The sequence below is a fragment of the Panthera tigris genome, chromosome D3 (genome assembly GCF_018350195.1).
Source record: "Panthera tigris isolate Pti1 chromosome D3, P.tigris_Pti1_mat1.1, whole genome shotgun sequence".
Classification (NCBI taxonomy): domain Eukaryota; kingdom Metazoa; phylum Chordata; class Mammalia; order Carnivora; family Felidae; genus Panthera; species Panthera tigris.
The window spans coordinates 66,800,948-66,823,534 of NC_056671.1; the positions used below are offsets into that span (position 1 = coordinate 66,800,948).

At 42.5% G+C, this 22,587-nt stretch overlaps 1 protein-coding gene across 3 annotated transcripts in view; it reads left to right on the forward strand.

Moving 5' to 3' along the window:
- The window catches only part of KATNAL2 (katanin catalytic subunit A1 like 2), an 87,620-nt gene extending 68,888 nt beyond the window's left edge, over positions 1 to 18,732 (forward strand). For all 3 annotated transcript variants that reach the window (XM_042962866.1, XM_007080550.3, XM_042962865.1), the window contains 4 exons: positions 1,698 to 1,808; positions 16,480 to 16,642; positions 17,472 to 17,574; positions 18,088 to 18,732. In XM_042962866.1, the coding sequence (XP_042818800.1) occupies positions 1,698 to 1,808; positions 16,480 to 16,642; positions 17,472 to 17,574; positions 18,088 to 18,227 (517 nt within the window). In that variant the 3' untranslated portion in view covers positions 18,228 to 18,732. The remainder of the gene's footprint in view (positions 1 to 1,697; positions 1,809 to 16,479; positions 16,643 to 17,471; positions 17,575 to 18,087) is intronic.
- The last annotated feature ends 3,855 nt before the right edge of the window (positions 18,733 to 22,587 follow it).

Consider the following 22,587-nt stretch of genomic DNA (forward strand, 5'->3'; position numbering starts at 1 on the left):
TTACCTCTAAAGATTAAGTGTCCACTAACGTCCCCAGCAGGAAAGAACACATCTCAGACTACAGTGAGCCTTGTGTGTGTGTGTGTGTGTGTGTGTGTGTGTGTGTGTGTGTGTGTTTTAAGAAACTCTTTCTGTCTTCATCAGAAGTATTCTTCTTTGGAACTTCTTACTAAACCTGGCTTGGAAAAACAGGTCTTTGGGAAATCTCAACACAGCGGCATTTATTAATGGCCTCTCATGGTCCATCATCAAGGCAGAACTAATAGTGATAAAAGGCAAATACTTAGCTTCTTGGAAGTACAACTATAACTTATGAAATTTTACTTCTTGAAAATCATTTTCCTAACAGGGAAAAGCAACCATTAAGATACACCCAGGATGCATGGGATTGATGGCATTGAGGTCAGTGGGACAATTTCCATGGCTTCATGGGTGCTTGTCAGCCTCAGGCTAGATGCTCTGCCTCTCTATACAGGACCTGACAGGGGCAGACATGCACCGGTACCTGGATAGGCACCCACCAGACCACCTTAGTGGTCATTCTGTCTGCAAAGACCCAGCCCACCTGGCCTGCCCTACCAGAGTGAACTGTGCACTCGTTCTTACATTCACTTTGTCAATCTCCGTCCCCGGGGTTTCCCACAGCTTTGAATGGCTAAATTGGAAGCTTTATCTCCTGCCTTTGACTGTACTCCGAGTTTTACACTGAATGGCAGCTTCCTTGCCTGGAACTTGACCCCTAAAACTAGAGTCAGGGAATAAAGGCAGGTGCTCTGAGAACTTCCTGGGTCATATGAAAAGAATAAGTATGGGTAAATGCTAAATAAATACATAACTATACTGTGAGACTGTCCTTTCTCTTGGGAAAAGGTAGTTTGACAGTGAGTGGTACAGTTCTTAACAAAAACACATACCTAACTGATGCTGCCACTACACATGCCCAGAGAGGAGAAGTTGAATGTCGTGTTGTCCAAGAAAGGCATTTTCTGTCCTTTTAACTCAGTCTATACAAGTAAAGAGGAAGGAGAGCCTGCTGAATATAGTCCGGATTCAGAGCCAGTTTAGATTGTTAGGTCCTGTAGTGAGCTCCTTCATGGCGGGAGGGTCTTTGGCTGCGGTGGAGGTGGGGCTTAGAGGGTGAATCTGCACAGCAGACAGCCCCAGCAGGCTGTGCAAGGAAAACATACTCTCCGTGTCATTATCGTGCCTCTTATTAGAAGAGAACGAAACACATTCAATGCAGTAGCTTATCTCTCTTCTTCAACAGATTATATCCATAAATTATATGGAAAGAACTATGGTGTATAAAAGCACTTTCATGCCTGCTGTATAAACGAAAGGATTATTCTCAATTATCTGTCTTTACAAAGGGCAAATAATACTACTACAGAGAGACCCAGCCCGGCTGCGTTCAATCGATTAGTAGTACTATCTGCCCTTTAGTTATTTTCTAGTTCACTGCCAATATTTGGTTTTCTTTTCAATGTCGTCATTATATTCATTTACTTCCTTTCTCTCACTCTGTATGTGAAAATAATACCAAACTACTCGTTTCCTTCAACTCTCCTACGAGTGGCTCCCGGGAATGAGGCAGGGAACCTGTTCTACAGGCACTGAATCAATGTTGTGAGTGCCACTCTTGTCCTGGAAGCAAAGACTCTGTCCTGGGAGAACCTCACCTCTGTGTCTCTCTGTAGGGGAGAACATGAAGGAAGCCTCCGGATGAAGACAGAGTTACTGGTGCAGATGGACGGGCTGGCTCGCTCAGAAGATCTCGTGTTTGTCTTAGCAGCTTCTAACCTGCCATGGTAAGAGATCTTAGTACATTTTAAATGCATTTCCATGAGACACTGAGTACAGATGAAGACGTTATATTGCCCAATTTGGGCAAAGTCTCAACGTTTGGTTCCAGCCCTGGAAGATTAATCTGAAGTCTTTCTTGGTCAAGGCCTCAGTCCTTGCTATCTGTACCATGAAAGAATCTGCCTTAAAAGAAGGAACATAAGCCAGGCCTACCACTAGCAATACTTAAAATGGACATTTTGAAGGGTGCCCGGGTGGCTCAGTTGGTTAAGTGTCCGACTTCAGCTCAGGTTATGATCTCATGGTTCGTGGGTTCATGACCCATGTCAGGCTCTGTGCTGACAGCTCAGAGCCTGGAGCCTGCTTCAGATTCTGTGTCTCCTTCTCTCTGCCCCTCCCCCACTCATGCTCTGTCTCTTTCTGTCCCTGTCTCAAAAAGAAATAAACATAAAAAAAATTTTCAATGGACATTTTGAGTTTAAAGCCAAATTATTTACTGTATTTATGCAGGGCTTTGGCAGAGAACTAATACAATGCTAAAATCTTTAGGACTCGGGAATATTCCAGAAATAATATGTTTATACTTTAACAGTATTAAAATCAAACTTTTTTTAAATTAGGAGGAAAACCTTTAATGTTACATAGTAAATAGGAAGCTAAATAATCTCTAATTGAAAATATAATCTACTCTCTGAGTGTTTTATTCAAGCTGTATCCCAGAGTGGTTAAAGAACAATTCTAGAAGTAGAATTGGGAAATAAGAGATGTTGACTAGGGAAAAACTATCTACTTGGAGAGTATATTTAAAAAATAACTCTAATTCCTTTATAGTCCCAAGAATATTTTCACATACATTATCTCTTTTGAGGCAGGTAAAACAGGAGACAGATAAGGAAATGTTGTTCTTCCCATTTGCAGGTAGGGTCCAAGGTCAAGGAAGGTCAATCCACCCAAAGTCAACAGCAAATCTGCAACAGAGCTGGGACTTGTGACACTGTTCCCCCACCCCCACCCCATCCATTTGTGTTTCTACATTCAAAGATGAATGTTGTGTGTGCTGTTGTGCATGCTGGTCATCTAGGCTCCCAAAGAAGTCACTGAAAAGAGATGATGACATTCATGTGGAATCTGTTATTTTAAATATATTCCTAATTTCAGCCTGGCTCCACCTCCCCTCAAATTTATAAGACTGCCCTAATGTGTAAGGTGATCAGCATCTTATGTTTTCATGATAGAGGCATTTATATACAAATATTACAGTGGAGTCCAAACAGAGAACTATCATTCAAATAAACGATTGCGAAATGCCTCCAAGAAAGGACCTCTGTTGCTTCAGCTGTTTGCAGTGGGGTTGGTCATAACCACATTCCTCATGTCCCAGGGTGACTGTGGGAGTCAGCTGGGGAGGGTGTGTGGAAACTGAAGCTTCGTGCATGACTCTGGGACCGTCTGTGCCCCCTGGGGAGACCTACACATTTTCTAGAGGGATAGAGAAACTTCTACTGCCATTGAACATCTAGGGTTTTGTTGAGGAAGTTTCTGTGCTGCCACAGGTCCCCTGAGGTGATCATTTTCGTTAAACCCCACATAAAATGGTCTGAGAAGAAAAAAAAAAAAGACAATCAAAAATTAAAGAAGCTTAGAAGGGCTTTTCCAAAAGAATTGCCCCTCATTATGGCAAATGGCAAATACACACATGCTTTTGGGCTTTGCTTGCATCATTACAACGTACCTTTGGATCCAGGGGTGCCTGGTGGGCTCCGTCAGTTAAGGGTCAGGCTTCGGCTCAGGTCATGATCTCGCCCTTCCCAAGTTCCAGTGCCTCATCGGGCTCTGTGCTGACAGCTTGGAGCCTAGAGCCCGCTTCACATTCTGTGTCTCCCTCTGTCTCTCTGCCTCTCTCCTGCTCACTCTGTCTCTCTCAAAAATAAATAAACATTAAAAAAATTTTTTAATTAAAAAAGATATGTTCTTTTGGATCTGTCCTTGAGCAATGCTGGGCTCTAAAAAAACTTTTTAGTATGAAAAACTCCAAACAGACACTAAAGAAGAGGAAAAAGCACCATTTCCCAGTTTCAGTAACTAACATCTTGCCTGATTGATATAATCTATTCTTGCCCCCTCCCTCATTTTGATGCAATGTTTTAAAGTATATTCCAGATTGTCATGTTACTTCTCACAAATATATTTTACTATACATCTTTTTGAAAAGGACATTTTCGGCACGTTTGAGTGGCTCAGTCAGTTAAGTATCTGACTCTTGATTATCGGCTCAGGTTGTGATCTCACGGAGTTCAAGCCCCACATCAGGCTCTGCATTGACAGTGCAGAGCCTGCTTGGGATTCTCCCTCTCTGTCTCTGTCCCTCTCCTATTCATGTGCTCTCTCGCTCTCTCTCTCTCTCTCTCTCCCCCCTCTCAAAATAAACACTGAAAGAGTAAAAATAAAAAAGGACATTTTCTTATATTACTGTACAATGCCATTATCACACCGAACAAAATTAACAGTGATTCTTCCATATCATCAAATACCCAGTTTATATTCAGATTTCCCATATTGTTCCAAAATGTCTTTTTAGAATTGATTTGCTGAACCGGTATCCAAACAAGGTTTGCATTTTGTAATTGGTTGTTCTCCTTTAAAGTCTCCTTTAATCTAGAACAGACTCCCCCTCCCCCCCCCCCTTTTTTCCACTAGTTACCACTGCCTTGATTGCTGCCAGGGAGACTGTCCTGTAATACGTCTAAATTTTCTGAATTGTGCTCATCATATCCTTTAATGGGAAAAATAATATTTAGAGACTGAAACCTCACAATTAGGGGTGCTCCTTGCTAACTGGGTTATCATTGCTTCTTGACCGTTTGACTGGGCAGAACTAGGGAAATACACAGGTTTAAAAAGCGGCAAATAATGAATCCATACCAGTATTGCTCATTCAAATGTGAGATTACAAGAGTTTTAGTGAAATTATTTGATTTTATAGCCATAGCTTTTCTCTAATTGGGAAAATCATAGTTCTTAACATTAATACAATTAATATTCACCTAATCCTAATATGTAGATAGATCTATTTTGTATTTGTGTGTGTAACAGAGTTTCTCTGTAATAATACCAATACTCTCAGGACAGCAACATTTTGATGAGGAAAATGGTACACACGTGGCCCAGGATGGAAGTGCTAATTTGGGATGTCTCAACGTCAGCACTATTGACATTTGGGGCCAGTTACTGACATAACTGTTGGCTGAGGGTGCCGCCCTGTGCATTGTATGAAGCCCCCAGCACCCCTGGGGTTTCCTCACTAGATGCCGGTAGCATGACTCCCCATTGTAACAGCCCAAATTTGTCTTCAGACATTGCCAAATGTTCCCTGGGGGGCAAAACTATCCCCGGTTGAGACCCACTCAACAGAAGTAAGTGACAGGCATTATATAGAGACCAACTGTCACATGCCCCACAGGTGAACTCATAAGGTTTTTTGTTTGTTCTTTCTAACACCATAAAATAAGTGAATTTGGTTTACACACACAAAAGGTGGCATATCGTATAAATTGGTCTGTATCTTGATTTTCTTTTTCTTAACCAAATATTCTGAACATAAAGTTCTTCCTTATTCCCTTTATAGCTGTGTACATTCCATTCTGTACCTCTGATAATCTACCCCAATCACCTGACGATGGGCATTCGGGTTATTCCTATTCTTGCTATTATGAATAATGTTACAGTGAGTAATGGTGCACATATACCACTTTGTGTATTTGCCAGTATATCTTTGGGATAGGTTCCTGGAAATAGAATTGCTGGGTCAAAGGGTTAATGTGCATGAAATTATAGTAGAGATTGCCAAATTTCCCTCCATAGAGGCTGTACATTTTGTATTCCCACTAGTGTCCTGCTTTCATTACTTACCATTAGAGTGAGAACATTTCCAAAGTCATTAAATAATTCTTGAAAATTGGATTTTGTAATGGCTGTCCAAAATTCCCACATGTGAATATACCACAATTTAGTTAATCATTCCTTTCCTATTGAACATATATGATGCTCCCAACTTTTTCTCTATTATAAATAACACTGAAATGAACTTCCTTGAATCAAAATCTTTGACCAAAATTTGGTTATTTCCTTAGGGCAGATTTCTGGAATTAGGATTACTGTGTAAAAGGATAAGGATGTTTTTTAAGTCCCTTGCTACATACTGCCCAGGTCCGTTTATGAGGAAATACTGCATTTTTATCAAGGCTTTGGGACAGACCTTTATCTTGGCTTTAGGGTCTTCCATGAGGGAATAAAATCGTCTGATTAAAGCACACTGTCCTTCTGGGGGAAATAACTAAATCATACCAAACTATATAAAAACCCAATCTTAAAATCCCAGAAGAAATTCTTCATGGTTGGTTAGTGGTAATGCTCATCTGTAGCATCTTTCAGGGAACTAGGCTACTGTTTACTACTCGCTAACTTATCATTTTCCCTAGAGGAGTACATTCTGTCCCAAAGGGTTCGTCATTTTCTCCCTTCTCTGCAGTGAGATGGCGTGCCCCATCTTTTATTCAGTGCTTCTTCTCCGAGGAGCACCTTCGCTCATCTACACTCTCATAGGACAAGAAGGAAGCAAGAAATAATAGTACATCTGTGTCACTAAGCCAATGAGTGAATAAGCAACGTGAATAAGCATTGAGAAGAATAACAAATGTTGCATTTGTAATATTATCATTAAAATAACAGCCACGTAAGAAATATTTAGTGAGCACAATTGGGGCTAATTTCACCTGCCTCAGTTGTTAGGTATTCACAAACTCAGACCGAAGAGTCCAGAGGGAAACAAAATACTGAACAGGGCCATTAAGGCAAATGCCATCTTTAGATGTCTAGTTAACTTGATGATAGTTTGTACAACTAAGGTGTGAAAATTTTATGTGTGAGGTATGATGAAACTCATCTCTTATTTACCATTGCAGAAGGGCTAGAAAATTCACTATCCCTCTTAAAAATCAAACAGTGGGTATGACCAAATTTTGGATTAAAAACAAACAAACCCAAATCCTAATATTCAGAGGAAAGCATAAGATCCAAGAGATTATTGCACTGGGGATGTGCAAGAACTTACCTATGTAAACTGATTTCTTCCTGTATGAACTGCCTCCTCTCTGGCGTGGTATTTCTTTAAAGTGTGTGCATGTGATTGAAGAGCTCAGCATACAGAACCTCAGTTCCTTCCACAATATCTTCACGCATTTCATAGGCTCCAGGGGAAAGTCTCATGCCTTCACTATCATTACCCTCTGGATCAACATTTCTCTGAGACTGGTCTGCCACAGGTCAGCATTATCCCAAAAAAAAAAAAAAAAAGATTCTAGTGATCTAATAATTTCAAGAGATACTGAATTACAGACAGTTCAACTGGTTTCCCCCATGACAGGACTACTCAGTGTCTTTAAGATGTCATTGGGTATTGTGACTCTCCAAAAGTAGCTATGAGAAAGCAGGACTTTCCACACGTATATGATCCAAGAGTCCTTTCCTCAAGGAGCATCTTACAAGGCCAGTGTTCCATTTGAGAATGCTCTGGGAAACAGTGGTTTGCCTGAACTCACTCTGATCTGATGACTGCATCCTTCATTGTAACTGCATTCAGTCATGCTTGCAGGCTTTTTATCTTTCATTGTATTTTTGTGTCTACCGGTGGTCAAATTGTTTTGCTTGAAATTGCTTCTGTCCATACATAATATCACTATCCCATGCAATAATAGTAAGTCCATGATCCTCCACATGAGGTTGATGAGTGATTCCAACACAAGCAGGAAAGAAGTGTGTGGTGCAGGATTTGGTAGGTGCAATGGGGAAGGCATGGGACTGACTGAGCAGGAGATTGCTAGCAGTAACCTTGCCCTTGTCCCATTCACACCTTCCTTAGTTTGCTTGGTTCCATCAGACACAAATCTTTTTCAACCTGGCCTATTGGGCGTTACTTTTTCTTCTTAATGGCACAGGCTGACACATGAACTATATATATTTTTGAGTTTATTTTGAGAGAGAGTGAGTACGCATATGTGAGCTGGGGAGGAACAGACAGAGAAGGACAGAGAGAATCACAAGCAGGCTCCACGCTGTCAGCGCAGAGCCTGACGCGGGGCTCAATCTCATGAACTGTGAGATCATGACCTGAGCCAAAACCAAGAGTTGGACGTTTAACTGACTGAGTCACCCAGGCGCACCTGAAATATAGTTTTAAAACCAAATTTTATAAATTACTCAGTTGGTTAAGCCTCCGACTTCAGCTCAGGTCATGATCTCACAGCTCGTGAGTTTGAGCCCTGCGTCGGGCTCTGTGCTGACAGCTCAGAGCCTGGAGCCTGCTTCGGATTCTGTGTCTCCCTCGCTCTCTGCCCCTCCCCTGCTTGCACTCCGTCTCTGTCTCTTTTGCACTCCGTCTCTCCAAAATGAATGAACATTAAAAAAAAATTTTTTTAAACCAAATTTTACAAATTATAAAATTAATATAACTGTTTTATAGGAAATTTAAGTGCTAGGGAAAAAGTACTCATAATTTTACCACTGTGACACAAGTATTATCATCTTTGTATATACCCATCTGGTGAAAATGGTTTGGTTATTTGTTATCATTTATTGCCTGTGTAGCTTTCTGTGGGAATTTTTTTTTTCCCAAAGGAGGAAAGGAGTTTTACTGTTTGGGCTATGCAGAAAAGTAATACAAATTCATAAAATATTTTATATGCCTCAGTATTGCTTCAGTGAATAGTCCCCTGTAACTGTACCTTGGAAAGATATCTTTCCAGAGTCTTGTGTGTGTACAGGATATACGCACATACACAAAATTAAAAATGTGATCATCCTATGGATGCATATTATTTTGTTAGATGGCCTGTTTTTCTTCTTTCTTTCACTTCATAGATTGTGGACCACTTTGAAAATCTACCCAATCCCATACAGAATTCCACCATAAGGGTGGGCCATAATTTATTTGATTTTTCTTTTCTCTTGAGGGTTTTAATATGGCATCAGCCTGTTGAGCCATGCTCTTCCTACCATGACTCAGCTCCCAGCTCAGCCCCACAGACACACTTAGGTGGGGGGGCAGTTTTTTCTTTGGTGTTTGGCTGGAGTAGGGCAGGTATTATCAAAAAGGTTTTCTGCCCTGACAGACCTCCTATTCATGGTCCCTTGGAAAAAGAAAATGGCCTTTTGTCTGTGCATGTTAGCAGTGTTGGGGCCCAGGCTTCTCCAGCACCCCATCGGGGATATACGAGAAGCAAAAAGAAAACCCAGAGAAGCCACTGCCACGTGATCCCTCAAGTCCCGAAGTGCCTAGCCTGTCCTCCCTCTTTCCACCGTTCAGTGTTTCCCAGTGTTTGTCTGCTGTATCATATCCAGAGATTTTTGGTTGTAAGAGGATGGGCTATTCCATCTTGGCCAGAAGTGAAAGTCTCTTCTCGTTGATTCCCTTTTATCTTTTCATACATCTCAAACACATCTATTTTATGCTCCAGATCAGTAGGGTCTAATTCTGTTGGATGGTGACCTTACATCGAACGAAGCGGACTCAATCTGTGGGTCTTTCATGTGCCCTTTCAGAGAAAATTTGTATTTGACTGTGTCAAGCTTTCGACCACTTGAAGCTAATTCCTCAGCTTTGGGTTTCTTTGATCACGCCAGCGAGGGTAGGTCTGTAGTTGTTAATTATATAGGCAGACTTCTTCCTACCCTCATGTGCAGATTTCCTGTTCCTTCCTTAGTAGTGGGCATGTTTTTCTAACCCACCCTTTCATAGAGGATGTGCCCTCGTTGTTTTATGTGATGGGCCTTGATTCCACCTCCCATCTTGAATGGGGCCAAGGCCTTCTGTGTTATCCCACGTGTAAACTTTCAAATCTAAACCTTTTTGTAACTAAGAGGCAAATATCTCAAGTAAGCCACAGCTTCAACTTCAACTGCTCAGTGTTGATTTTCAGCTTCCTCTTCATTTTTGGTCCTCAAGAATTTGGCCTTGCTTCCTTATGGGCTCATTCATTGTGTATTCAGAAAGTGTTTCCTATAATTCATCATTTTTAAAAAAATTTTTTTAATGTTTATTTTTGACAGAGAGAGAGAGAGAGAGAGAGAGAGAGAGAGAGAGAGAGACACACAGGGTACAAGCAGGGGAAGAACAGAGAGATAGAGGAAGACACAGAATCCGAAGCAGGCTCCAGGCTCTGAGCTTTCAGCGCGGAGCCCGATGTGGGGCTTGAACTCAGGAACCGTGAGATCATGACCTGAGCTGAAGTCAGACGCCCAACTGACTGAGCCACCCATGCGACTCTAATTCATCATTTTTAATGGGGCTTTATAACAAGAGATTTCTGGATATCTAGAGTTTTTCATTTTGTTGGAAACAGAATCTTCCCATTCCGCCCCCCCTCAATTATTGATAATATATTTGTTGGCAAGAGTAATGGGAATATATCTTCTTCATTGGTATTGTGGTAATTAGGAATACTTTTCATTCTTTATTATAAAGAAATGATGCTCTTAACCCAAATGTCAGTAGCGCATAAACTGAAACAATTGCTCTAGACTCTACCACTGGATCTTCTTGTGTCAGGCTTGTGAGCTCAGTCCTGAGAATGAGCAGCGGAGTCTCTGGAGATAAGAGGCCCCACATGGAGACTACATCTTTCAGTTCATCTTCAAAAGCATTGCCCAGCCAAGTGAGTTGGATGAATCATCCCCCAAAATCATTGTTTCCCTTATTTTCACTGGAGATGAAAATAGAAAATTTTATTCCCATTGCTCCAGTTGATGTTGATTTTCTCTATTAATTAGAACAAATGACTATGCAATGCTGATTTTCAACAAAGCATATAGACCTTCATAAATAAATGCTGGGCTTTAAGGAAGCAGATCATTTTAGATGAAGCCAGTAGCCCTGCACCAAGAGTTCATGCATTCATCCAAATAGTATTTATTGAGCATGTATTTTGTGTATTCTGCATGATGGATGGATGGGGAATTGAAGAAATATGGTCCATGATCGTTGGACTCTGGAAGTTGGCTATCTGATGGGACAATGAATGAGATATAAACACAAATAATGAGACGGGGATATAGCCAGTACTATGTGAATGGTACAAACAATAAGTAAAATAGAATTTTATAGGGAAGAGGCAATTTCTGATAACAGAAAATTAACATTTATTCATTTTTGAGAGAGAGAGACAGAGTGTGAGTGGGGGAGGGGCAGAGAGAGAGGGAGTCACAGAATCCGAAGCAGGCTCCAGGCTCGGAGCTGTCAGCACAGAGGCCGATGCGGGGCTCGAACTCGCAAACCATGAGATCATGACCTGAACTGAAGTCGGACGCTTAACCAACTGAGCCACCCAGGCACCCCTGATAACAGAAATTTAAAAGAAAAGCAAAAGCCTTTATGGAATAGAGCACACTTGAACTGGGCTTGTAAAAATGACTTGGCTCTTGGTAGGCAAAGTGGAAGAAAATAGCTTGAGTAGCAGCTCAGGTAGGATGGCAAAAGGTGGATTCAGAGAACAGCAAACAGCCCAGTTTGGCCCCAGTGGGAAATGCAGATACAAGTCAGCTTATGTGGGGTTCTGGGAGGGAGGCAAAGTAACCTTTAATGCTTTATGCACTGGCTCCCCATTCTCCACTACAGAATACTGCATCCTTACCCTGCCCTTCGGGCCGCCATGATCACTCCACGTCGGTCATGGACGTTCTGCAAAGACTGCTTACAGAACTGAAGGTTCCTTTCCTCCTACCATGCTGAGATAGTTTGAACTTCATATGTTTTAACTATTGAACGAGCGAAAAAGAACTAGGCTGTTTCCAAATTCTGTAAAATTTGGAATGATCTCTGTCCCAGGAACCACACGGTTTACCAGGGGAGGAAAAAAGCAAAGAGCCGGGGAAAGGCCCTGAAGGTTTGGCACAGAAGCTGGGGTGCTCAGGTGCAAGGCCTTGGAGCCCAGGTAACTGTCTAGGAGGCCGGTGAGCAGAAGTCCAGCAGCCAGGGTCTGAGGCCTGTGAGGCTTTGCTGTGTCTCGCGTCACTCTTGCAGTTTGCTTTGGCCTTCTGAGGTGATGAAAGTACCAGATAATCCAAGTAAAGGAGACATGAGAACAGAATAACTAGTCAAAAGTCAAAATGTAAGAGCTGAAGGGAGTGTTTTCTGCTTGCCACACGTTAAATTTCTTCATATAAATATATTGGCAGAAAGAATAATTCCTGGGTACATTCCATTTGTCCTTTGTTTCCTCCCTTGTATGATTATATTATTATTGATGTCATTAAAAGTGCATTCATCAGACCTGGCTGTCAGAGAGTTGCACTTATTTTGTGCCCACAAGTAGTTTTGAGGTAAATCTCTTGCTTTAGGGCATTAGCTGATCAATACAGACATCTATAGTGAGGTATTGTTTTCCCACCTCCTGCGTGACTCCATTTTCCTAAGGCATTCTGGGGCTCTGGTCTTCCTTTCAATCAGAAGTCACTCTAGATGGGATGGGGAGACCCAGGAGAAGGTACCCGTACAAAAGAACCTTCCTTCTGCAGTCCCTGCCTTTGCAGAAGGGGCAGCTGGTCCAAGTAAAGGCCTTGAGAGAAATACGGCAACTGCTTATCACCCCCAGCCCTGTGATTTCCTTCAGTGTAGTCTCTGTTCCTTGTTGGGTTTTAGTCTGATCTCAAGTCCCAGGTTTATCTTTGAAGTTTACAGGACCAACATCCCTGAAGTCCACGGCCAGAAGCTCCCTTGTATTGCCTTTGGTTACTTATAAGTAGGGAGTCTGTCTTACTAATTTCTGTGTATCAGAGACCTAGCAGCGACAATACACTTACTTGTCAAATGGTCAGTGTTGCTGAACTGAATTCCTAAAATGTGAATGTCGTGGTTTCTCCCCTATTAAATTATCCCTCCCTCCCCTCCTTTCCTTTCCCATGCACTTCACCTGCTCCTCCGATTCGGCCACCACACTCTGCTGTCTGAATCCACTGTGGATTCGTTCAAACATGCCAGCTCTCCTATCAATTTCATCTTCTTGGAGACATGTCTGCCAGAACCTTCTTGCCAACACCACACTGCCCTGATGATCCTCTGTACCCAGTAGATCAGGAGACCCTGGGACCTCACCTCATCATCCTGGAGACTTCCTTCTGTTTCTTGAATCCCACGTAGCCCTTTGGTTTGGTTTACCCTCTCCCTTTGGTCTTCCAGCACTTTCCTGATAAAGGGTGCAATGGAAGGTAAATAGGCTTTTAAACACTTTTAGTGTTGAAAACATCTTTATTCTATCCTCTAACTTAATTGTTTGATTAAGATATAAACTCCTACATTGGAAAGTATTTTTCCTCAGAAGTTTGAAGGCATTGCTCTATTTTTTTTAGAAACACTTTTTAATTTTTTTCCAAATTTTTATTTAAATTCTAGTTAGTTACTCTATTTTCCTTTAGTATCTCACATTGCTGATGAGAAGTCTTATTACTGATCCTGTATATGGAACCTGTTTTTTTCTCCCTGGAAACTTTTATGCTCCTCTCTCTGTTCCCAAGGTTCTGAAATCTCACCGTGACATGAGCTGGCAGTCGACTTGCTGTTACTATACTGGCATCAGACAAGTCCCTTAGGTACAGACTCTGGAGTCTCACTGTTTGGGTCCAAATCCACTGCTACCATTCACTAGCTTTCTGACCTCAAGCAAGCTACTCAATCTCTGTGCCTCAGTCTCCTCATCTTAAAATGGATATAAAAATAGTACCTACCGGGCGCCTGGGTGGCTCAGTCGGTTAAGTGTCCGATTTCAGCTCAAGGTCATGATCTTGTGGTTTGTGGGTTGGAGCCCCGAGTCAAAGCCCTCTGACGGCTCAGAGCCTGGAGCCTGCTTTGCATTCTGTGTCTTCTCCTCTCTCTGCCCCTCCCCTGCTCACACTTTGTCTCTTTGTCTCTCTCTCTCTCAAAAATAAATAAACGTTAAAAAATTTTTAAAAAATAGTACCTACCTCATAGGGTTGTGTGAGAGTCTAAAGAGTTAGTATCTGTACAATGCTGAACCCAGTGCCCACCGCTTAGTAAGTACGACTGAAGCAACAGCCTATATTAATATCTCAGATGCAAAAAAACAATTTCCTAGAGTTTTCAAAGTTTCCTTGACCCTGTGCCTTAAATAGAAATGTTGGCCTTGAGAGGGGGAATGGCTGGGGAGTTGGGGGGGGGGGAGGGGCTAAGTTTCTGACGTAAAATGAATTTCAACAGAGTGAGGCTGATAAAGAACAAAGCAAATACAAAAAAGAAATAGGTAATTGTTACTGCTGGTAAAGCACTCCCGGACTATAGATTCTCAGCTCAGGACTGGAGGAATAACAGGTAGAGGCAAGACAGAATCTTTAAAGAAATCTGGTCACTCCCTTCACATATGCTCCCTGAAAGGGTATTTTCATTTTTCAATTTAAAAGGGCAGAAATTCACGATGAAGGTAAGAAGAATGCGAAGATGCACTGGAAATTCTGTGTTTTTATGAATGAGAAATATCTGGTGATGATGCTTTCACTGTTACTCTCTATTAATGGATAAACCAGAACAACGTGCAGGCATTTCCTAATTTTTATACCTAGGAAATCAAATAGATGTTTCCCTCAATTCTAGGAACCTGAAATGTTAACATATAAAGAGTTCACAAATTCACACTCAAAATGATGTGTTAATAGGAATGGTAATTCAAGGTAACCAAAGAGCCCCAATTAATGAGGGAAAACTCAATTTTACATAATAGTGCCAAATAATACATTTGGAATGAAAAAAAATTTTTAATCACTGTTTTGCACCACTCTCGTGAAATAACCAATTCAAAGATCATTAGCAGATGCTAAGGCCACTAGTTGAAAGGGGATAGGGAAAACGGTATTCACCTGGTGCCAAAGTATTGTACGTAGAATTCTTACTTCTTGTGAAGAGATGTTTACAATGGAGCTGTCTATGGTCACGAGGTGATCGCAGTAATTAAACACCACACCACGACAAACATGTGGATCCCAAAGTAATGAATATGAACACATAACAACTGTGAAATACACTAGCCCAAAATCATTACCCTGATTCTAATTAAGCTTTTAGACCTAAATTCCATCTTAGAAGACAAAGAACAGACAACCAGTTACACGCTATGATGAGGAAAATATCAGCAGAGTCCAGAATGTGGGATATTCTACAACTAGCCTCACCGTGGTCAAGGCAAGGTCCAAAGCAAGGGCAAAAAGACTGGATTAGATTAGAGGAGATTTAAGGGAGATAACCAAATGTAATGCATAATTCTTGACTGGATTTTGGTTGGAAAAGCTCTAGAAGATATTTTGGGGATCACTGGAGAGATCTGAATATGGAATGAGCACTAGACATATTATGTGATGTGTTAATTCTGTTGGGTGTCATAATGATATTATAGCTATGTAAAAAAAAAAAATGTCCTTATTGGGGAAAATGCATGCTAAAGCATTTAGAGGTGGGGATCATGATGTAATCTACTTTGAAATAACTTGGCTGGATAGATATGAAGCAGATATGGCAAAATGTTAAATGTTGTTGAATCAAGATGGAAGGTGTATGGATACCCATGTTTTATTCCACTTTTCTATTTGTTTGGAAATTTTATATTAAGAAGTTTAGGGTGGGGCACCTGTGTGACTGTTGGCTGGGCATCTGACTTTTGATTTTGGCTCAGGCCGTGATCTCATGGTTCATGAGATCAAGCCCCACGTTGGGCCCTGTGCTAATAGTGCAGAGACTGCTTGGGATTCTCTCTTTCTCCAAATAAATAAATAAACTTAAAAAAAAAAAAGTCAAAACAAAAAGAAATTTAGGGAAATGGCCTGCAAATACAAAATTGCATAAACCTGGCCTGACAGTGTTTTGGGAGGAGCAGGCGTGAAGGACTCAAAGGGCCACATTTGCGTTGAGCACCCTGGAAGGACGCTCTTTGAGTTCAGCGGAGCAATGAAGTGAGACAGTCGTTCGCTCCAGAATGTAGGAGAGTTTGGGAAGAATTAATGTACTTCCCGGAGTGCCCAAGTTATTGTCAGGAATAACTCACTGGCAGGATCAGACTGAATAATTCATGGTACAACTACAATGGGAATATTCAAGTTCAGTTGTTAGCTGGATTTTTTCCCCCACCTAAAATTATCTCCTTTACATGAGGTATTTCAAGGATGTATTTTCTTTTTTTTTAACCAATTCTTTCACCCAAACAACATGAATAATTGTCCGATCCATTCAGGTATAGATGTAGAGTAACAGTTAAAATGCGGAATTGCTTCCTACAATGCTACATTGCTCTAACAATATAGTTGTCACTTAAGAAGTGAGTTGAGGGGCGCCTGGGTGGCTCAGTCGGTTAAGCGTCCAAGTCTTGATTTCAGCTCAGGTCATGATCCTAGAGTCATGGGACTGAGGCCCTCGTAGGGTTGCATGCTGAGTGTGGGGCCTGTTTGGGATTCTCTCTCTCTCTCTCTCTCTCTCTCTCTCTCTCTCTCTCTCTCCCCCTCTGCCCCTCTCCCCTAGTCACGTGCACTCTCTCTCTAAAATTTAAATAAATAAATAAATAAATAAATAAATAAATAAATAAAGTGAGTTGACTGCTCCAACTGGTCCCTCTGTTTCCCACGTGATCTCAGGGAGCTCGACTGTGCCATGTTACGCCGCCTGGAGAAGAGGATTCTGGTTGATCTCCCCTGCCGGGAGGCCAGGCAGGCCATGATCCACCACTGGCTGCCCCCTGTGAGTAGGAGCAGAGCCCTGGAGCTGCGCACAGAGCTGGAGTACGGCGTGCTGAGCCAGGTAAGCTGCCCTGGAGGGAGCATCTGCAGGCCAAGCAGCCGCCACACGAATCTTCTGGGCAGGGTCTTCTCGTGAGCTGTTTGGGGCATATTCCTTGAGTCACTTAGAAAAGACCCACGCTGCCCCAGAAATGCAATGGACCTCTTGTTCATGAGAGTAAGCTCTCTGTCCCTTGGAAACATTCAAGCAAAGAGAAACAGTGTGATGTCGTGGGAACAGCATAGGGTTTCAACTCCGAGAATCAATGGTCAACTCCTGATCCTGCCCCTTATTAGCTATGTGGCCTCAGGGAAGCCACTTACTCTCTAAGCCGGTTTCTTCTTCTGAAAAATGGGTAACCGATATGCCGCAAAGGATTACTGTGCTGATGAAACAAAACTTTTACAAATGGAAATGGGGGTACATGTCTGCTACCCCCACTGTTACTGGTATCACTGCCTCCTGAATGGACACTTGAACATGATGTTCTCAGATTCCTCAAAGGTAGGTATGATCTTATTTACCAGAACAAAAGCATCTACCAAGTTTGATCATGCTTGGATTTGAGCACAAGGGCCCATGAGGTTATCATGGGCAGGCTAGTCCGGCATCTTCGAGCACGCAGTGGATGGTGTTAGGAAGTTGTTAACTGCCCCGTTTCCCAGGTTACCCAAACATATAAGCAGCTTCTCTCCCTCCAGGCTTTATAGATCTGGGCATCTCTGTGTATGTTCGTGGGGGACAGAAAACAGATTCCAAACAGGGGCTCCGATACCGGGTCTTGCCTATTGAATGTAATCGCCACCAGTGTTCTGCCTGCTGACCCATGGCTGGTTTGCGGCTATTTCAGGAGACTGAGGGCTACTCGGGCTCAGACATTAAGCTTGTCTGCAGAGAAGCAGCCATGCGGCCTGTGAGGAAGATCTTCAGTGCACTTGAAAATCACCAGTCAGGTATGGTTGGGATCACAGCAAAGGTGATCTGGGAGAAAAAATTGTTTAAAAAAATCCAGCTTTCACCAGCAGATGGAGCCTTGCTCCTGTTCTCGGTGGCTCTTGGCACCTGCAAACATTCTTTGGTCAAATTGCCCTTCATGTACTCAACTCGTTTCTCCTCTGGTGTTCTTTTGGATCAACTTTGCCCCAGATAATAAACTCCTTAGGGCTGGGGCTTTTATTTCTCTGGCAAACTATGATGCTGGGCTGGATCCATCTGCAGCACTATATAACTATTAAACACTACTTTGATAGTGATACATTTAAGTCATATTTTTTCTCTGGGCTGCAGGAGCCGAGTCGCACATTAAAGAATTTCTTCCCCAGCTCTCTTTGGGTTTGCCTTTTGCTGCAGTAACCATTAGGCGTGCTGCATTATGCATTGTCTTGAAAAAAGGTCTATTAGCATCTCAAGAGCACTGATCACCTTAAGGTCATACGCTGTACTGTTACTGCTGTGTTTTTATCTAGAGAGCAGCAATTTACCTGGAATCCAGCTGGATACAGTGACCACTGCCGACTTCTTAGATGTGCTAGCTCACACCAAGCCTTCAGCAAAGAATCTGACTCAGAGATACTCAGCCTGGCAAAGTGAGTTCGAGTCCGTATGAAATCACATTTATCCCGACCCGGCCACAAAGACAACCAAAGAGGCTTCCTGATTTATTAGTGTAAGCGGGAGAAGAACATAATGATTGGAATAGAAAAACTTATCCTTGAAGACCGAATTACTTTGAACAACCGTACTATTTTGGAACTAGGATATATTTTTGTCAATTTTTCATGACTGATGCCAGCAGTATGTTGGAGTTTCAATTACAGGTGTATTTGCAATTAGTCACGCAGTGGAGACTTTTCTCACAGATGGACTCTGTACAATTTCTTAGTGTTCCTTGTTTGCGAATTGGTATTTTCATTTTGAAGACAAAGATGTAGCTTGGGAAGTTGTGTTGGAACGTACAGAGCGGCTCTGAGCTGGGGAGCCAATTAGAAGCTAAGCTTGACGGACCATCTGACCAGCAGATGGGCTCAAGGGTGGTTAAGAATGGGTGCAAGAAAGGAAATGTACAGTCTGTTTCCTCTGACAACATCCTGAATCTCCTCTGTTCTCCCTAACTCTGACCCCAATGAGTATTTTTTTTCATGCTTATTTATTTTGAGAGAGAGAGAGAGAGAGAGAGAGAGAGAGAGAGAGAGAGAGAATGCGCACACAAACACGGTGTGTAGGGGAGGTGCAAAGAGGGAGAGAGAGAACGAGAGGGAAAGAGAGAGAGAGAGAGGGAGAGAGAGAATCCCAAGCAGGCTCTGCGCTCAGGCCAGAGCCCAACATGGGGCTCGAGCTCATAAACCATGAGATCACGACCCGAGCATAAATCAAGTCGGACACTCAGCCGACTGAACCATCCAGATGCCCCAACCCCAACCGGTTTTTTCAGCAGCAAACCCCCTACCAGACGAGTTCCCACCCAGAGAAGCTGCTGATCCACTTTAGGACGGGAGCCTCTTGAGCCTAAGGCTAATAGCAGCGGTGACTGCACACGGACATCACCAGCTACCCAGTCTGAGTGTTCTGAGTTCTGGCGCCTACTAACATCTTTGGACTCATCACATTTCACGTCCCACGTACTCTGCCCTTCTCTTTCCATTGCCACAGATCATCTTCAGTGGACCCAAAGCTTAGGATGGGGAACCCAAGATTCTAGAGGAGTCGTCCTGAGTCTCCCCTGCTCTTGGACTTCTCCACATCTCCTTACGGGGTTGTAAAGAGTTGGAAGCATCTCCCTCAGAATCTCACGATCTGAGGCATCTACTTCCAACTCCTGATGGCTGCCACTAAGTGACATGGCGCCACCCCTCTTGCCAACCAGAACTTACCTATGGTAGTCACCTTCCTCCGTTTCCCCTCCTTGCCTCATTTTCTTCATCCCTGCAAGGCAGACTCCTCCTTTGAAGAAAAACTTCCAGGAAAAGGGACATTCGGATAGCTAAATATTCCAAAGGACTTTACCCTAATTTGAAACAAAAACCAAGCATTTGGGGGGGGGGGTACTGATTATTTTGGGCAGAATATTCTCAAATGCCTTTTACAATGTCATTTCATGGAAAATATAGTCAAACTGAAAACATACCATATGTGACGAATCAAAAATAAGCAAAAAGATCTTAGTATATGTGAAACTTTTAAACTTCTTAATGATCGTGAAGGTCTTACACGATGCAACACTAGTGATACCCCAGATGCAGAAGTCTTTAAACTAAATGGCCTCAGACTGCTGTACTGCTGAATTTCCAGCATCTGCTTTCCACGCTTCGGGTTGTCTTCCTTGTCGGGCTGTCAGCTGACATTTCTTACAGCTGTTAGTCCATTCGCTTGTGGCCGCTACCATTCTTTCTGATCTCCTAAAATCTCAACTGGTCGGGACCTCAAGTGTTGTCGCTGATTTGTCGTGGTTGGGAAGTAGATAGGTTTGGGTGTGTGGACTTAAGAGTGAACAGGTAAAGGGGGCGGAGGAGACGCCCCTGTGGACAGCATGCCTTGTGACAATGTTTGGCCCCTTTTAGCTCACTGCTCTTCCCTTACTCCATTCAGGGGAAGTGTGATTTTGCCATCCATCGCAGGAAATACACACAACCACCCCCCACAACAGCGGACCATGCACTTGACACACCTCTACATCCTTCCTCCGTCTCCAAGTTCATGCTTATTAATACCTCCATCGTATTCAATCCTCCTCTCCTCTTTTCCTTGGAAAGTTGGTCTCTAAATAATCATGCATGTGTGTTTTCAGGTTACGCTTTTATTTCAGTGGCTTTATCAGTTTTATATGCTACCTAATGACTTCTTGCTTTGGAGGAAGTGAAAGGTAGCTCTTTCATCACCCCGCTCTGTCCCTACCAATACATGTCTTTCCCTACCATCACCAAATAGTAATAATTTTAGGTTACTTCAGTGATCAGTACTCCTAGGAGAACTGTATACTGTTCATGCAGGCCCAACTAGTGAATCAAAATTACATTTCCTTTTTTGTGGAGTTTTGTCTTTTGGGAATTAGTAACTGCCTTGTTTTATCGTTTGCTTCATTTTTGAAGTACTTATTTAGATTTTTTGCAACACATGCTCCTATCTGTCTGATCTTGTCAGATACCTAGCAGTATTTGTTTCCAAATGGCCACATATCAGATCAACTTTTGATTCCATCCACATATGCTCTGGTCCTAGAGTTGTAAGGGGAAAAGAACCAGGGAACCATTATAGAATAAGCAGAGATGTACCCGGTCCCGTCGCTCACCCTGGCTCACCCCCACACCCAGCCCACTATCCTTAAGGCCTTAACTTTCCTCGGTCCACCCTTCCAGAGATAAACTTCCATTCTCCCGGCGTGGCTGGGGTTCTCATCTGGATGCTCAGAGTGGGGAGGCTTTCCTGGGGCTCCAATCACTTTGTTTACCAGCTTCAAACTAATTCCTTGCTTCTCAACCCTCACACCTCATCTCCTCTCTACCTAGTGTCTCCAAGCCTTGGATCTTTGAGGTTCTACAGGATGACTTTTGATTGCCTTTCTTTGCACTGATTTTAGTTATCAGCAACCCATCTATTTTCCATCCTTCAAATTACTATACCCTCTCATCCACTGGTATCTCTTCTTGTGGGCTGTCCTTGTGAGTTTATACCTTCCTTATCCCTTAACTTTCATTTTTAGTGGGGCTCTGAGATAGAGAGACCAACTAAGACACACGACTAATTTATGTTTAGAGTCTCTTATTATTTCAAAAGTATATTAGAAGTGTATCCAAGTTTATAAGGATATAGGAGCCTGGCCTGGGAGGAAAATTTAACTTAATCCGACATGTGGTATTTTCTCCCAACGCAGAAGTCACAATGCCTATAGGAACTCAGAACACAGTAACATCTGGGTAAAGTAAGCTGGGTGGAAGATAAGGAAGAGGTGGGAACTGTAATGGAGAGAGTGAGACTATCTGAATGACACAGCAATGGTGCAGCTCCCACTGAACCCAGAAATCTGGACCCAACATTGCCACGTCTTCCAATCTTCCTAGGAAAACCAGTGGTCATCGACCTGCATTTGAGATCCCCTGATCTTCAGATGTCAGCAACTAAGGTTAACTATCTACCTTTAGAATTCACGGCTTGTCCCCACATTTCATTCGGGTCACCATCAGAAGCCTTCCCAGATGGGCTCTACTTATCTAAAATTACTCCCTCCCTCTTCTTCTTCATCACTTAGCCATACATGTATTGTATTACGTAGGTGTGTAGGTTTTATTGTGTTAGCCCTATGGTTGTGGTACTTTTTTCACTGTTATTGAATGAACAAAATGTTCTTTAAAATGAGCACTGTATCTGCTTTACAGGCTAGAAGCTGTGATTACTGTCCCAAGGCACTTAGCTCACTGCACATGACCTCGTCTACGAGAGGACTTCTACAAAATATCTTGAACTTGTCACAGCCCTTGGGACAGTTCAATGTATTTTTATATGCTTCCGTTTCCCAACTAGAAGACATGCATCTTAGGAATTGGGAGCTACATTCTACTCTGTCTTCCTCTGTACTTTATCCACAGTTGGCATTTAATAATTTGGTTTCCTCAGGCACATTAACCAAAGAGAAGTTGAGATGTGTAGGACATGAAGGTAAGCACTGACAAAAGGTATTTAAAATTGTTTGATTTTAACACATAATGTAAACGATAAATGATTTCTGGTGCTCTCGTGCTTGCTCTGGTTGTCCCCTAAAGAGAGCATGCTTTGGGGTACTAGGCCTTGATGGCTGACATAACAGAAGGTCAGCAAAGGTCCTATGTGTTTGTGCTGAAGAAGAGTTTTTATGGCAAGTCAAAGGAAACTGATAATGCAAACATGGGTTTATGCAAGCAACTGCCAATATTAAAAAGGGATTTTTTTTATCCCTTTAAGGCAGGGTATTTCAGTGAAATAGATGAATGCAGTTT